Source organism: Balearica regulorum, chromosome 9, assembly GCF_011004875.1.
Source record: "Balearica regulorum gibbericeps isolate bBalReg1 chromosome 9, bBalReg1.pri, whole genome shotgun sequence".
Lineage (NCBI taxonomy): Eukaryota > Metazoa > Chordata > Aves > Gruiformes > Gruidae > Balearica > Balearica regulorum.
The window spans coordinates 29,016,328-29,033,235 of NC_046192.1; the positions used below are offsets into that span (position 1 = coordinate 29,016,328).

The 16,908-nt window shown below is 49.2% G+C and overlaps 1 protein-coding gene across 2 annotated transcripts; it reads left to right on the forward strand.

Annotated features, from left to right (window-relative positions):
- Positions 1-5,158: 5,158 nt before the first annotated feature.
- Positions 5,159-16,350, forward strand: CLRN1 (clarin 1). Of its 2 annotated transcripts, none has more exons than XM_075761772.1 (3): positions 5,159-5,702; positions 12,746-12,925; positions 13,938-16,350. In XM_075761772.1, the coding sequence occupies exons 1-3, from the start codon at positions 5,450-5,452 to the stop codon at positions 14,201-14,203; spliced, it is 699 nt and encodes a 232-aa protein (XP_075617887.1). In that variant the 5' UTR covers positions 5,159-5,449; the 3' UTR covers positions 14,204-16,350. The 2 variants fall into 2 exon arrangements, with proteins under 2 accessions (XP_075617887.1, XP_075617888.1); XM_075761773.1 differs by having other exon boundaries at positions 12,812-12,925.
- Positions 16,351-16,908: the final 558 nt, after the last annotated feature.

A 16,908-nucleotide genomic window follows, 5' to 3' on the forward strand; every position in this document is an offset into this window, starting at 1 on the left:
CGAACAAGAACAGGAAATACAGACAAACCACATTTATTTTGTCTCTAAGCAATTCTCTAATCAAACCACAGATAACTTAAAAGCTGAGGCTGAACTAGGCAATAGCAATAAAGTAGGATAGTAATTCCCTACCCTGCCTAATGTTTGTTAATACATCTTCTATTTAACTTTCCACGCATCCAGCTGTGGTATTCACCAAAGGCAAGAGTCAACAAGTCTGAGATCTTCAAACTTTAAAATCTAGCTCTGAGATGCCTTCCTTGACACGTTTATCAGACTCCGCATGTGACCCAAGGGCATGCTCCCAGGACAGTAGTGTTTGTCAGCTCTTTTCCTTGGCTCCACCAGTGGATAAAAATGCTTCCGAGCTTTTTCTAAGTTACACTGGCACACCGGGTCAGTGATCTGATCGCTGGCTTTGGGAAGATTAATCTCATGCATATTTTAAGATAGTATCATTACATTTTATTCCTGAGACTTTGTCTAACACATCTTGATGTATTTAAACACACAGATCGCAGTCTTTTGGTGGTTTTTGTCATGCAGAATGGCCTGACAACCTCATAACGACACTCACTGTTCCGTGTTGACTCGTCAGCACCTCTGTGGGGCAAGTGTCCCAGTAGAGACTGGCCCCGTGGAGTGCGTAGATCAGGGTTACAGGTCTGGCCATAGATTTGCACTATCCACTGCTCCGGTCCTCACTTTAGTCACTGGTGTTTGGGAAGTCTGGGTTCAAATCCAGTTTTTTAAACCCCCATGTCTGCAAACACTCTGGTCTGGAGCTTTAGTTTGTTTTTCTCTAGAAACACTGCCAGGGGAGCCAGTTTTGGCTGAGCTCTCTCTGTTCAGAGGGTAACAAGTCTTTCATATCACCTTTAATCAAGCGAGTAGTGTCTTAAGCCACCGCTGTAGTATGGGAATTTGAGGAACAAGTTCAGAATAAGGAAGAGCGGGAAATACTAGTTCATAGTAGGTTTTCTTCATTATCATGACTAAATTCTTGTCATTTGCTTTGACTTTGCTGACAGTAGTTGAAAGTATTGCATTAATTATTGGTTATATGCTTTCTTCAAGGACATCTCATTTTTAACATTTGCTGGTCTGTCGATTCTCTGGTAGTGAGGGACAAATGACACCACTCGTCTGGACTGCGGCTGACTCCAGCCCACACACAAACTTCCCACAGGTGTTTCTGCTAAAATGCACGTTGCTACGGGTCCTCATCACACCTGGCGTTTTCATCCTGGCTGTTTCTACAACCACGGACCGCATTTCGGGTAAATTGTTATCAACTCTACAGCAGTGGTGACATGGTGGAAAAGAGCTGAATGTAATCAGCATCAGTTCTACGTGTATCACGAGTCGTTACGTGACTGGGGATGCACAGAAGTTGCAATCCGTAAGAGTTATAAAATCCAAATCTCTTACAAAACTTGGTGGCAGTTTTGGAGGTCCTAAAATCTTTTTCTGGTCTGTCCTTACCATAGGATACATTTAATTGATAAAAATAAAGTGTCCATTTGACTGCAATGTTTGCCAAAGATCAAGTTAGTGCAGGACATTCCAATCTCTGTAAGAAGTGGTATGCTATTACTGCTTTCCAAGTTCATGTATACAAGCCACAGTTCATCATCTATCTATACCTCACGTTGCGTATTTACCCTTAAGAATCATAAACTGGGGTTTAGGCATCCGTGGGAGAAAAAAGGGGGTAGTTCTTTTCTGCTCCTCGCTTAATGGGTGTTTGCTCTCATCAAAAATATCTAGTTCAGTGCACTTGTCACAGAGGTTGTTCACCTCATGCACTGTTGCCCTGCACTGGTTGCTAAACGCAGTCGGTGAACCGGCATGGTACGTAGCGCTGCTCGTTCTGGGGACCGACTGACGGAGGAGCCGGCCGAAGCCGCACGGATGGCAGCGTTTTATACATCACCGCTGGTACTCACACAACATCGTGTCGTACTTACAACAAAAAGTGGCATTAATTAGTTAATCATCATACGACACTCCAGTGACTTGGGTTGAGAAGTATTATAGTCTATTTCTTTAAATTTAGGGGTTTTTAAAAAACTTTGTGGTTGAGAGAAAATTTGAGGAGAAAGTGCATCAATAACAATTAAAAATCAGCCCTTTTCCAGAACAGCTACACAGGAGCAGATAACACCACGTTAAACAGGAGGAAGAGTACCGAGCGCTCTACAAGGTAACGGCGTGGTGGAAAAGTCTCCCGAGACTGTCATTATGCCACTGTACAGCTGCGGCATCAGAGACGAGGCCCCTGTACAGCTCCGTGTCCGAACGGTCAGGATTGTCTGACAATATACCTCGCCCAAAATTTTTCTGTATAAGCTGAACAATGACAACAGTCTTTCCTTTATCTTTTCCATTGCATGCAGGCCTGAAGGGAGAAATGGACACTTAGGGGGACAGGAACAAAAACATTCTGTCGGCAATCTGCTCCCCGAAAAGCTGGGAGTAAAGAGCAGGACCAGGAGGGAGCAGTGACCGGCCGGGGTTCGGGCAGAGGTCCCAGGGTGCAGCAATGCTGCGCAGGCACCGAGGAGCTGAGCCCTGGCGCAGGGCAGGGGGAGCAGCGTGCCTGCAGGACGAGGGCAAGGCTCCAGGCGCACGGGAGAGGGGCTCCGGCAGCCGTGGGGACGGCCAGGGCCTGCGAGCCGGCGCGGGGAAGGGCGGCCATGTCTGACATTGCAGGGAAAAGCAGCAACACGTTTAGTAACATCTTGGACATACGGGATGGGAGAAAGGACTTGAGGAAGACCAGTAAGCTGAAGAGGAAGACTCTGTGCCGTGAACGGGATGGGACTATCGGGCAAGACCCGAGACTGCGACACAGACTGTGACGCGGCTCACGATGCTGTGTGATGCTCTGCTCTCAAAAGGAGCGTCCCAGCACTCGGGCCAGGAGCGAAGTGTCACCCCAGTCACAGCAGTGATTTTACAATATTCCTTGGCTGCTTCTGTTTGGCTTTTAAGCTTGTCCATGAGCAGTGACTCACCCAAGTCCTGCTCTCGTGTGATATTATCAGAAAGTGGGGAATCTAATGCTTCTGAGGGAAGAAACGAATGCTTCTGTTTCCCCTTTTTATCTTGTAATTTGGTGCATCTTCTTTGCTGTTGTCCTACATTCAAAGCAGTATTCATTGTGGTGGAGCACACTGCATTGGCAATAGAATATTTTCTGTGGTCATCAGATACCTCAGCTTCACTTTTTCAGTTAATAACCCAATAATTATCCACCGTTCAGTAATTAACCCATTATTTGCTTCACGTGCATTAGATGAGGGAAGATGTTACAAAAACCTGTCAAAAGCTCGTCGTAGGAGACCACCTTTTCTAAAACTGCTAGTCTTTAGCATCAGAGAGCACGAGCTTTTTTCCCTCTACTTGTTTGATAAATACAGTACCCCAGATACCAGGAAATATTATTTTTACAGCCCTGAAAGCAACTTTGTGTTACTGTGCAAACGCAAACAGACCCTGTCAGACGCCTCCTTAGCGTTCGCTGCGGAATTCGCAGCTGGAGTTGGAAAGGCACCTGCACTGTCTGCCAAACTGCTTTGTTTTCCAACGAATGCAGCCAGGATCCACAGCTGATAACAAATGTTCCAGGAAAAAGTTACTCCAGGGCAATTCTTGACTCTACTTTCTAGCTTGTCTACGCAGTGTTATCTCCAGCCCGAGCCCATCTCCGCTCTCGTCATGCCGCCAGCCGTTGCCTAGCCTAGTGCAAGGCAAAGCCCCTCAGTGCTGCACCGCACCTCCGCTTTTCTGGGGGATTCTGAAACATCTTAGCTCATTCAGGAAACAACATAATTTTCTATGGCATAAACTATTGCTCCCCATGAAAAGACTATTAGAAAGCTGACTCTTGAAAAAAAAGTACTCACCGAAACAGATAAATGCAATTAAATTTTTTTTCTGCCCATCAAATTCTTTCTAGGACATAGTCACTTTTATATGCACATGTTCAAGTCTGTTCCTTTCACTGCTATTGTGCTGGTGATAATCATAGTAAAATATTACAGTCCCTCTTCAGGGAACCATAAATGCATTCTGCTCAAGTATTCAAAACCATCTTTAAAAATCAGCATTTTCCCCAACCTGCCTGTAATCAGCACTGCGCGCAGCGCACGCCCAGTGGTAATGGACCCCGGTGACGCAGCAGTCCTTCGGTTACACGTGATGATCGCAGCAGGAACCACAGCTTTAACCATTAGCTTAAAAAAAAAAAAAAAATCATTTGTCTGTTCGCAGCCTTGCTTCATTTTAATTCCAAAGTTGTCTTAAAACTTCTGTAGTTAAACCAGACTCAATTTTTAAGCCTGACGAGATACTCTTAAACCACCCAAGATTATTCCTGCAACAGATACGCATCTAGCAACAAACCACTTTCTAAGCTGATCTGGTTAGGAAGAAACCCCAAGCGCTGTGTTTGCCGAAATCACTGGCAGGCAGTAGATCGATGCAGACGGCCGTGCTTCTGGCCCTAGCCGAGACGGTGAGTTAGCCGCTCTCCGGGGGACGGTTTATTTCGTGCCCGTGACTCTGTCCCACATGAAGAGCAAGGCACGTCCCCGGCAGCAGCGGGAGCCAGCGGTGCTTCTCCTGCACGAAGCGCAGGGACCCGGCGTGCCGCCGAGCCTTGGGGTACACTGGGTCTTCCGTAAAGCAGAGAAAACCTATTTGTGTATGTTTGTTTGTCTGAGCACCCTACGCACTGCAGCCAAAAAAATACAATATATAACAGACACAGTGCCCTTCTCAGGGAACGCCTTGACGGGGAAAAGGAAGTGCCCAAATGCAACCAAACACTGCAGAGGGGCCCCCGGGGTTGGCAGGGGTTCCGCGTGTTACCTGCCCCGTTGTGTCAGGAACAACAACAAAAAGAAGAAAAACACTCCTCCAAAAACAGAACAGAGCAGGTCAGCACTGCCAGCTTTAGAGGAAAACCTGGAGAAATAAAACCCTCTGAAAACTCCCTTTTTGGAGAGCAGATAGTCAGACGCAGCAGCCACGCCAGGCTCTGAAGCCCCCCGCTCGCCCAATCAGACAGGGGCTGGGCAGAGCTGAGCGCTCATCGCATCGCAGAGAGGTTCCTTCTGTCACCTTACACCCGTCATCGAGTGTCAGAGGATGCACGCCAGCACTCCACAAACTGCTCTGCTTTCCAGCTTTTTAAACACGTTAGCGTGCGCGCTGGAGCTGTAGAGAAGGGGACGGGGAAGAACAGCCCGTGCGGCACCTTTCAGGCAAGGCGTGCCTCGGGGCTTTGGCTGCTGGAGCTCTGCGAGGAGAGGGCTCTGCCGAGCGGGGCTGGCTGGGTGCCCGGGGCTCTGCCAGGGAGCTCGGCTCTTTGCCGTGCCGATGAAGACCTGGCCGCTGCCTTGCTGAAAGCTGCGTCCCTTAGAGGACTTCGCACGCCACCATGCCAGCCCAGCAGAAAAAAATTATCTTTTGCGCAGCCGGGGTGCTGAGCTTTGCTTGTGCGCTGGGGACCGCGGCGGCCATCGGCACGCAGCTCTGGGTTAAGGGGACGATTCTCTGCAAGACAGGCGCCCTGCTCGTCAATGCCACCGGCCAGGAGCTGGAGAAGTTTATTGGCGAAATCCAGTATGGGCTTTTCTACGGCGAGCGTGTGAGACAGTGCGGGCTCGGGGGCAGACCTTCCCAGTTTTCATGTGAGTACCGATGGCATTTGAATTATTTAACACCGCGCTGCTCACGGCCAGGGAGCAGGAGATAGCCACCCCCGCGTCCCATTGCTCATAGGCAGAGCCTAACAAGCACGAAATATTCTAAAGCAAATGCTGTCGTTACGGTGTTCTGATCTTCAGGTTCAAATGACATTTCTTCTGATACAATCCACGCTAACATTTTCAACAAACTATATTTCAATTACGCAGATATCTACATTTCAAAAGATTTATGCTATTCCTTTAAGAAAAGAATATTTTTTGTTTTCAATTAACCTGTGCAATCTTCCTCTGTGTGCGTGGCAACGTTACGTCCTCCGTTCCCTCGTGAAAGGATGAACTAAACTAGCAGAAATCTCATGAGAGAGCTGAGGCATAGGTACAGTTAGCTGCTGCTGGGAAACACAGCGCCCCAAAAGTTAGCATCCCGCTGCCTTAATCGGAAGAGCGGCTGGCTGATGGGAGCTGGCACTCAGTCGGTTGATCTACAAACCGAACTCGGTATCTGACGTACAGAATTTTATCAAAGACTGTTAGCAATGGCTTTGCTTCACATGTAATATTCATAACCTATTTATCTTCAAGGATAAGAAGATCAATAAAATGTTCAAGTGCACACACGGTTTGGATATAGCAGCACATTAAACAGATAATAACAAGCAGCCATTTGTTATATGTACAATATGCCACCTGAAGTTATTACAAAACACAGTTTAGAAGCGTTCCGCTAAGACAGTGCTGGGAAACTGCTCGCAGGAGTCATTTAAGGCAAGGTGAGATTACCAGATTAGATATCAGAAATTATTTACTTCATAATATTTTTCCAAAGTAGTAGACCAAATTAATTTAATATAATATTAAGATTTGCTGTCTCTAATTAAATTCCATCAGCAGCCTATTTGGACAGCTGAAGTTCTCCTCGATTGCTTTGTTTGCCATCACTGCGTGCAGATATTCCACCCTGCCGGTTACAGGCTGGGGTGAATTTTCGGAGGGCTCTACTGAATCCCTCTGGAATTAGTTTGCTGCTGTAGGTGGAATCGTTACGAACCAGAGCCGAGAAGGCCGGCGGCAGTCAGCAGCTCCGTGGCTGGGGCTTGGCGGGGTTTATTGCAGACAGAGCCATGATGCACGGCTAAACTGCTGCAAGGCGAGGAGGAGACGCAGCTGCAGCCCGAGGCCAGAGTCACCCCTCACGGGCAGCCTCGCGCGGGCCCTGGCCGGGTGCGCACCCCAATTCCCGCAGCTCCCTGCCGCGGGACGGAGCCCCGCTGAGCACCCCCGGGACGGAGCCCCGCTGAGCACCCCCGGGACGGAGCCCTGCAGCCCCAGGGCTCGCCCCAGCCCCCCTGCGGGAGGTCCCCAGGCAGGGAGCAGCAGCAGAATGAATCGGTGGCCAATTTGGCACCCGTGAAGCCACAGAAAGGTCGCCCACAGCGACCCCGGCCTGCGGCAGGAAGCCGGGCTAATCCGTAGGGGCTCGGTGCATGAGGCAGGGTAAACCCCGGCAGGACGGAGCCCCCACGCCAGAGAAGCCACAGTCGAGACAGCCCGTCGGCTGCTGTTTCTGATCGTTTCCACATATTTGTTACTTGGATGCTTTTAAACCACTTCGTTGATGTGCCTTGCATTCAGGCTCTCCTCTGTACTTTTCAGCTTGTTAGGGCTGAAATATTTTAATATACTGCTAGTGTGATTGTAGCAGTAGTTGCAAAAGAATTTCAATTTTGTGGGCAGTGTGAATGTTACAGGTATGAGAGAGAATTCAAATGCGCGACTTGTTTGTGATGATTTAATAATATCAATCATCAGGTACTTTCAAATATCTCCAATTTTTAAGGTAAGCTCTGGATCTGTGCAAGCACTGCAGAACATTTTCAACCAAAAGTACTCCAGGGTTAAAGGAGTTTGCTCTCACTGTGGCCACACACTTTCTATCCGTGCTGTCAGAAATCTCATGTAACCAAGCTTTCCCATCCAAATGTTTACCAGACTTGCATTCATATGTGTTATTTCAACAGAGCACATAAACACAAATGTAACCAAAGAAGAGAAATAATACAATGTGTAGTGTTTAATTAGTCACAGCTAAGCAACCCACTTTGGAATGGTAAAAAAACCCCACAAACCCTGAGTGTTCATACAGGGCTGCAGAATCCTACTGCACAGGACAACATTAAAAATTAATTTCTTTAATATGAGTGCCAAATGTACATATTAAAAGAACTCCAGGGATTTCAGGAATTGCATAAAGAAGAAAACATTGAAAAAGTAATTCACTCAGCATCAGTAAATATCACCGTTCCCATTTTCAGACATAGAAAATGAGGTTTGAAGCACGTGCTTCAGTGCCCGTTCCCAGGGTCTGAAATCAAGGCTGGATTTAATCTCATGCCCGAGACTCCTCGAGGCAGAAGCGGAGCTGCTGAACACTCGGGACGGCGCAGCGTCCTCCCCGCAGAGCAGCCCGTCCCACGGGCACCGCTCACGGCACATCACCGCCCGCAGCAGCGGAGCTGGCGGGGCTGAGGCACAGCCCGGAGCCCTCGCCCCCCGAAAACTGAGCCCAGGCCTGCTTATCAGACCGTTCTTTTACCTTTTATTCTCCTTCCATACAAGCCGAGCGTTAATAGTGAAATATTTCCGTAGGTCTCACTCGCAATACACAGGGCCGGCTTTGCCTCCGTCAGCTTTCGTTGGCAGCTGAGGCTGGAAGGAAGCATCGCAGTCCTCCTCGCCTGTTGTTCTCAGATCAGTTTTTATTTGGATTAAAAAGCAAATGCAACGCTTACTTTAATAGGATTTATATTTAGAAGCAAAGATTGGGCGGCTTAGCAAACTACGCCTCTGCTGGAAGCGTTCGCTGCAGAGACCACGAGGGAGGGAGGCTGGTTCACGTTCTCCGGCTGTGGCAGACCGCAGCGTCCCAGAGAGCGGGGCGACCGTACGCAACGCACGCATCCCTAGCTTAATGCACTGGAGTGCACTTCAGCATGTCTGGGAAGGGAAGGCACGGAAAATAGGCTAAATGATTTAGTTCTGTGTTTGTTCCCATTAAATGCTCCCCTCTGACCGCTATATCTCTTTTAATTGTAAAATGAATTTGCTCTGCCAGCAAACCCGGTTCGGCTGGGGAAAGCCTTCTGCTTCATTTGCTCTTGCTGAATCTCATCAGCTTCTGGGTCAGCAGTTCATTTTCTAAAGGTCACCGGCATGCATACCTAACACACAGTTTCATTCATTACGATGAAGGAATGCTTTTCTTTCAAGACAACATAGCTGCTGGAACTAATTTTTCCCGATATGTCACATATAAAATTTTAATGACATAAACCACTATAAATGCAGGTGCCGAGGGAAAAATTCAATACAATGCAGTAACGTGTGTTCTTAAAATAAACAATACAAAATTGTATTATTAAATACACAGTTTTGTACGTTCTCCCACAGGATCAGGTAGCGTTGCAAGAGCTAATGCTGTTCCTTGCAGGAGTTCGGCCGTTGTGTTGGCTGGCTCAAATGGTACCACAATAAAATCGTACTTTACACCGCGCTAACAGTACACCTGCCTCTTATGCTTGTAAATACGTGATATACGTAATACAAGGTCCAATAAACACAAGGTCTAGTTTCTAAAACATGCTTTGTGTTTTACTAGGGCGATATAAGGAATTTAAGCGCCAGTGGCCAAACTGGACAGAAAGCAGCCACCGGCAGAAGCGCAGGCCAATTCTTCCTTTAGGTAACCAGGCAAATTCAGCAAACGGGTAACTGCTCTGTGTGCGTCCCGCGCCCCCGCGGGCGCTGGGTCCTCCTCTGCTCCCAGCCAGCCATCAACAGCGCGAAAGGTGATATTTATTTAACACAGCTCACAAATAGTTTTCAGACGTCGGCTTCATTAATTTCCCTTTTGTTCAGTCAGGGAGATAAATTGACTTGACGCCACGTTACCTGCTTCCCTGTGCTGACTGCACGGCAAGCTGCAGAACTGTTTGCTGGTAAACATTTTACAAGGTAGAGTAATTTATGTGAGGCTTTTGTACTCTCTGCACGTTACAGCTGCGGCGAGGCAGCGCCGAGGCGTTATTACCCCCGCTTTAATCGTGCCCCTGTGGATCAGGAGCAGTTAAGTGTGTTTGATGATTCCTTCTAAAATACCCGTTGTTGCCAAACAAACAGGAATGATTAAAAATTATTCTCTCGTACCAAGTCTGATTGACTATCCCCCGTGCCCTAGCTAGGCAGGAACACAATTTGAAATAGCAGCTAAAAAGCCGCATAAAAGTTTTTAAAATAACGTATCCCGAGGTGTTTGCACCCATCGCGGCACCGTCCGTTCCTCGCCTGGAGCTCAGCACAGCCTCAGTCCCTCCCAGGGCAGAGCCGCACGTGCCGTTTGGCTGCTGCTTCCCGCTGTCCCCACCTGCGCCCTGGGCTCCCGCGGGGCAGCGACCGGGACAGGGGATGTGATGGCAAACACGGCTAGCGCGAGAGTTCCCGGCTTTGGGAAACTGAAAATCACGCACACGCGGTGGAAGCGTTACGCGAGCTGCTCAACACGCGCGGTACGCGCAGCCTTCTCGGTCCCGAAGAACCGGCATCTCCCCCGGCGGCGGGAGAGCTGGCAGGGCACGGGGCAGCACCAGCCCTCGCAGCGGCACGCTCGTTTTATTTGTTCTGTCTTATTTTCACTTGGTATCCCACTTTTTTTGGTAAGATTTCTCCATTTCCTCTCATTAATTTACCATCTTCCCTTTTTGGCCTTGGGCTTCCAGACACAATACATTGCATAAGTGTTTTACTTGGGGAAATACAGGGGAGAAAATTTTGATCATACAAAATTCGCTTATTCTTTCAAATTTCATTCAGAGAGTTTGTTGCAAATAGCTCTTTGCTGTAACCTTTGCAAATTTCTCCCTCTTTAGTATCATATTTCATTTTAAAATAATTTAAGAGACTAATGTATGTCCAGAAATATATCCTTTTTCTATTTTTAAGGATTTTTATCAAAACTCCATTTTTTTTTCTATTTTCTAAAAACAGAAAAGTGCCAAGGGACATCAGGTAAGAAACCTCCGATCCTTTTAGGTGTCTACATGTCTCTTTGGCAATAACTGCTGGTGGATTTTTCACAGGGAGTCTCCATCCCATGAACAACTTCACACGTTATGTCCCCCAGGTATCATACATTCCCGGAGCCTTGAGCGTCTCCCAGCAACACGCAGCGCACAACGCGTTTAACCTGCCAGTGTGTCAGCACCACGGCTTCACTAATCATTTCCTGCTTCTTCATAATTTGTGCGGACCTTTTAACTTACACATTTATGGCTTAAGGTTTTCAGAAAAAACACCCATGTATTTTTAGCCAAAATTCTTCGGGTATAAACTTCGCAAAACAGCACTGCACAACTCGCATCAATGAAAGCAGTGGGATCGCTGCTCCGAAGCGGAATGGAAAGCAGCATCCCAGGCAGGAGCAGCCCGTTGCTTCCCTGGCAGACGGGCAGACCCTGACGTCTGTGCACTTGAGACACGTCAGACCTAAACAAACCGCACGCGCTGCTCCAGACCGCAGGAGCGCACACCCGAGGCTGAGCACACCTCCCATGTCACCTGCCCAGCCCTCCCCTCGCTTGTCCGTACAGCCAGGACTTCAATGCTCCCGAGGACCTCATCCATCATGCGGCGCCTGTGACATGGTCCGGACCACGAGGCCGGTGCGAGGGAGAGGGGCCCCAAGGGACCCCCGCGCCCACGGGGGCTGCCCAGCCTCTGCCCTGCCCACGCACCCGCCCTGGGAGGGGGACCCAGAAGGAGCATCCCCCGGGAAGGGGAGCTACCTCATCCTGTCCTGGGTACCGCAAGACACACAACGCACGCAGTCAGGGTACTGACACAGAGACGGTAACTTCCCGTCCTCACCGGACCCTCCCCGCACCTCTATTTTGGGAAATAAAACAAGTACAAGACTTTACTGCCCAGAACAATCCAGCCTGAGAAACGTGCTTCGTGTGAGTTGCTGACCACTCCAGGCAGGGTCAGGTGTGAGAGTGACACACACGTTAATCGTAACCGAGCCCAGAAGCTGATACAGACCCAGGCAAGCAAATAAATATCAAATGCCCTCCGCTTGGTGAACGAGCCAAGCAGGCGCAATTTCATTTCCAAGCACGTGTCCCTCAGTGGGGCCTCGTGAGCAGCAGTGGGGCTGCTTTTGGATTTACTGCCGTCCCCCCCAAAGGAGATGAGTAGCCGGCCAAGCGTCCAGCTGAGGGGCGCAAGATCAGACCCGTAACATGGGCGCTGTCAGCGGCCTTCACGCCACCATGCAGAGCGGTGCAAGGTGGCTCTGCTTCCTCAAATACAGCTTCTGATTTTTTTTCTCAGAATATGCTGTTCGCATTAAGGACTGAACGGCACCCTGGCAGACGGTAGGCACGTTACCCTCCAACCTGCTTCTGCATGCCCTGGTTCCTGAGGAAGGACTCACCCCCAAAACCCCGCAGTGCCGAGCAGCACGTACAGGTGCAGAGGAGTTTGTTCTGCCCGCCAAGGCACCGGGTGGAGGGAGCAGCCACCGAGGACGCTGACGCACAGCGGGTCCCCGGTGCTCGAGGAGCCGGAGGCGCTGGGGTTGCACCCTGGAGAGCCCGCGCAGGCGCCAGGCAGGGACGGCCCTGGTCAGGGTGCCAGGACCGCGGAGGTGCCGTTCCGCATCCCGCACCGGGTACGGCCGGGAGGGGGGAATAACGTGTGCAGGGAAGTGCCCTCGGGAAGGGGAGGAGAGGATTTCCCTGGAGCTGGTCTTTCCCTCCTTGCCAGTCTGCACTTCCAAGTGTCACAAAATGCTTTTGCCTCCAACCATCCATGAAAACCCATTTTTAGTTAATAACTTCACTTTCATCTTTGGTTGCGTTCGAAGAGCGCAATTTAAAACAATTATCACAAACCGGCAAGAGATCCCTACTCTGACTTCAAAACGACTCAGCCTAATGTGTATGGTAACGTTTTGTTCCTTTTGTTTTCAGTTTTTCCAGATTTGCTCAAAATTGTCCCTGCAAGTATCCACGTTAGCGTCATTCTCTTCTGTACAGTACTGCTCGTCTTTGCTCTGGTGGGAGCAGGGTTCTTCATGTTCAACGCTTTCGGCAGCCCGTACGAAACTCTGCACGGCCCTGTCGGGTTGTACCTCTGGAGCTTCATCGCATGTAGGTACCACCCTCAGCCCACCAGGCTAAATCTTGCCCGTACGTAGCTACTTATGACGACCGATTTATCAGTGTAGGAGGCTGTGTCCAGGACCGTGGCTGCATTGACTCTAAACTGGCAAAATGAAGCTAGGCAGAAAGGTGGATGATTTTGCTATATCAAAATATGTTTTTTTCAAGCTGGCATTAGGAGATAAAATGCCGAAATCCTCCACGAGGGTGGGCAGCGGGATGGGTGGGGCGAAGCCGTGGCAGGCAGCCCAGTGTCCCCAGCCCTTCTCCGTAAGCTGGCAGAAAAAGGGGATGGAGCCCGCGCGCCCCGGGGACCCGGAGCTGGGGCCACATCACGGGGGCACGGCACACGGTCAGAACTGGGAATTGCACCGGGGTGGGGAATGAACAAAAAAAAGTCAGTGATGCAACTGCTCCTGTTCACCAAGATGGGAGGTTTCCAGCCATGTAAGCGAGATCACCATTTACACCAGCAAGACTTTCTCGAGGAAGGAAGGAAGGAATTGAGAAGCAGAAAGGGAGAGACTGACAGCAACTCCCTGCAAAAGTGGCCTCTGAAAATGCTGCCCACAGGGATAACGGACCGTCCCTGTGTCTCTGCCACTTACAGAGAGAGAGGGTAAAGCCCATTCTCTGTGTCGCTGGCTTGGCTGACAAGGAGATCTACCATTATTTCACAAGGTATTACATATTACAATCATAATTTAACAAAGGACTGAAGTACGTATTTATCTTTAAATGTGCAGACGGTTCAGTTATGTTCAATGGGACAATGAGCAGCTTACAGCTGAAAAAGAGCACAGATATGTTGCTGGATCAGGGCACTGAAGCAGCCGTGCTAAATATTATGGGTCCTAAGCCAAATTCAATTAAAAATAATCCCTGTTCAAGCCAAGTCACGGGGGCCATAATAACATTATCGGTATGACATTTGGTTGCAATGTACATGGCCTTGCTGCAGGGGTTGCTGAGATGGTGAGTGTCTCTCCCTCCGTTGCAGGTTCCTGTGGTTGCCTCATCATGATTCTCTTCTCTTCAGAGGTGAAAATCCATCACCTTTCGGAGAAAATCGCTAATTTCAGAGAGGGAAGTTTTACATTCAAGACTCACAGCGAACAGTTTGCAAATTCATTCTGGATCATCCTGGTGTGCTCCCTGGTGCACTTCCTGAACGCCTTGTTGATACGAGTGGCTGGATTTGAATTTCCCTTTTCAAAATCAAAAGATTCAGCGACAACCACTGGAGCAGTTGACCTGATGTATTAGAATTGCGTAATTTGAGAACATTGAAAGCACAGAGGTTCATCACTACTACGTTCAACAACCACCAGATGTACTAACTTTTAAGTGATTAGCTCTAAAGACATTTTAAAAAAGTGAAGGTTTCAAATAAATGTCAATATGGCATATGCAGTAAACAAAAGACGACACACTGTTTGGTAACATCTAACTCAAAATACCCTCTCTTTCTTGGGGTAAGACCTTATGAAGACATCTGCTTTTTTTCCAGGAAGTTATTTGAAAAGTAGCTGGTATGAAGAAAACTAGGAATATCGATAGCATTGAACTGGACCTGGAAAGTAAAATAAATGGGTTGCGATAGAGGCAGACACGATCACCAGCAGCAGTTTTGCCCTTTAGCCCTGTGAAGGCAGGGATGCGGTTGGTACCGCGGCAGAGAACAAGGATGCCCAGCAAATCTACAAGCACCGAACACGAGAAAAGAAAACACAAGGGCTTTGCCCGTAACACGCATCAGGCCCCATCTCAAAAGCACAACGCTGAGAAGGAACACAATGCTGTAGTAAGTGCTTGCAGGACAAAACCCGAACACCTGAACCCACTACTAACACCTTAAACTAGCATCGCGTGCGTGGCAATGCCATTGTTTCTGTCCATAAACCTCTCTTGGGGGGGGTTAACAAACCAAACTAACTCTTTGAGCCTGAAGTCCCAAAAGCCACCGTCCCCTGTGCGATCACTATAGCTGGGGGCTTCGTGACCTTGGTTAGCAAGGCACACAGAGCAAAGCAGGACGTAGAGAAGATGACAAATCCTCCCTCCTGCTTGCCCGAGAGAGGCAGCCTGGCTTGGTGCTGCTGAACAGCCCCTCTGCAGCGCACCAGGGCAAAGAGACAGGAATGCAAACCAGGCACCTTTCACGTGGAGCTGCATCCTCCCAAAGCCTTACAGTCAGAAGGACGGAGCACCCTGCCCAGAAAACAGCCCTGCAAACTCCCTCTCATCAAACGCCACAAGTAAACAAAACCAAAGCCCTCGGCAAAGGGCAGCCACGGAATAACACAATAGACAGGCTTACAAGGCACGCTGCAGCTCGGCAGAGACTGGTGAAGATACACGAGCTTCTCTATCTCAAGGCGTGCAGGAAGCCGGAATGGACAAACACGTCAGCCCTTGCACCCTTAAACTTCGGCAAGTCAGTTACAGCAACCAGACCGCTCATCCCAGCCCAGTTACGTACGGATAGACCAAAAGAGCATTATGCCGCCAAACACTACCTCCGTGGGACGATGCGGGTGCCTTGGAGATGAGGTGTTCCCTGCAGGACGTGGGGATGACATTCAGAGCAAAGACAAGAGGAGGTGCCCGGGGGGACAGCCTCTGCACCAGCAGCCCCGTGGCTGCAGCCTGCTTGCACAGCTGCAGGTGAGGGCAAACCCACCCCACAACCATCGTCACCTGTGGTGCAAATCAGGCCCCGGCACCTGGTAGGACTCGCCTCTGAAAACTGTATGCTTCAAGCTCCAGCAGCTTACAGGATGAGCTCTGTGACACTTACGCCAGTTTTTATACTCATACTATGAATGCAAAACATTGCTGGGTTTTTGTACAAGGTTTGTCACCTGCACCCCTCCTCCACAACCCTTTCACAGAGCAGCTCTGCCCCCCGTGCCGTACCATCTGTTCCCCGGCTGTAACAGTGTGTAAGGGCTACTGCAAGTCGCCACAACCCCCATTTTTTTCCCATCATTTTATTCTTAATTAATATGCACATTCTTCTTAATGTTAATCTATCATCTTAACGCATAATTTGTATTACATCTCATGGTATTGTTTACTATGCAGCCAATTATGAGAAGTAATGTTTCATCCCTCGTGTTCCTGATGTTTCATGAAGCTGCTCTGCATGGAAGCTCTGGAGCAGCTTTGGCAATTGGCAGCGTACAGGATCGGACGTACGGACCACTCACGTGTGTGTGTCTGTCCTGGCACGATCCTTTGCCAGCCCTGAGGAAGGAGCTGGCCCAAAAGTCTAAAATACAGAGTTGCACAGCGCTGTCTGAGCACAGGAGATAAACCCGTTCCTGTCCCTTTTGCTGTGCAGGAGAGAGCAGCCCCTGACCTGGGTCCAGGCATTTTCATGGGGGGATCACCTCACAGAGCCCGGCTCCCCCCACTCTATCCCATCCCACCCCATCCCACCCCACTCTATCCCATCCCCCCCCATCCCCATTCCACCCCATCCCATCCACCCCACCACACCCCATCCCCCCCCATCCCCATTCCACCCCATCCCATCCACCCCACCACACCCCATCTCACCCCATCCCATCCCCATCCCCATCCCATCCCATCCCCATCCCCATCCCATCCCCATCCCATCCCACTCACAAGCCTGCGGCCAGCTGTTACTTTCATTTGTATCCAGTTCCCAAGGCAAACATAGCAACTTCTTAGCAAAATAAAAGTGAGGAAATATTTGTGAGTTTGACCAGCTGAAAGCAACAGTTAGACCAAGCGTGACCTGCTCAGCCCGCGCTCCTGGATGAGCACCAGCACCCCCTGCGTGGTTCACTTGTAATCCATGAGTGTCAGCTAAATGAGTTTTGCCCTGTTTCATTTCTAGACTAGCATACTTCATGATTTAAAAAACCACAAAAATTGTATAGTGAGGAGAAATATATAAATATATTTTGAAGGTTCTTGAAAAATCAGATTTTTTCATAGCC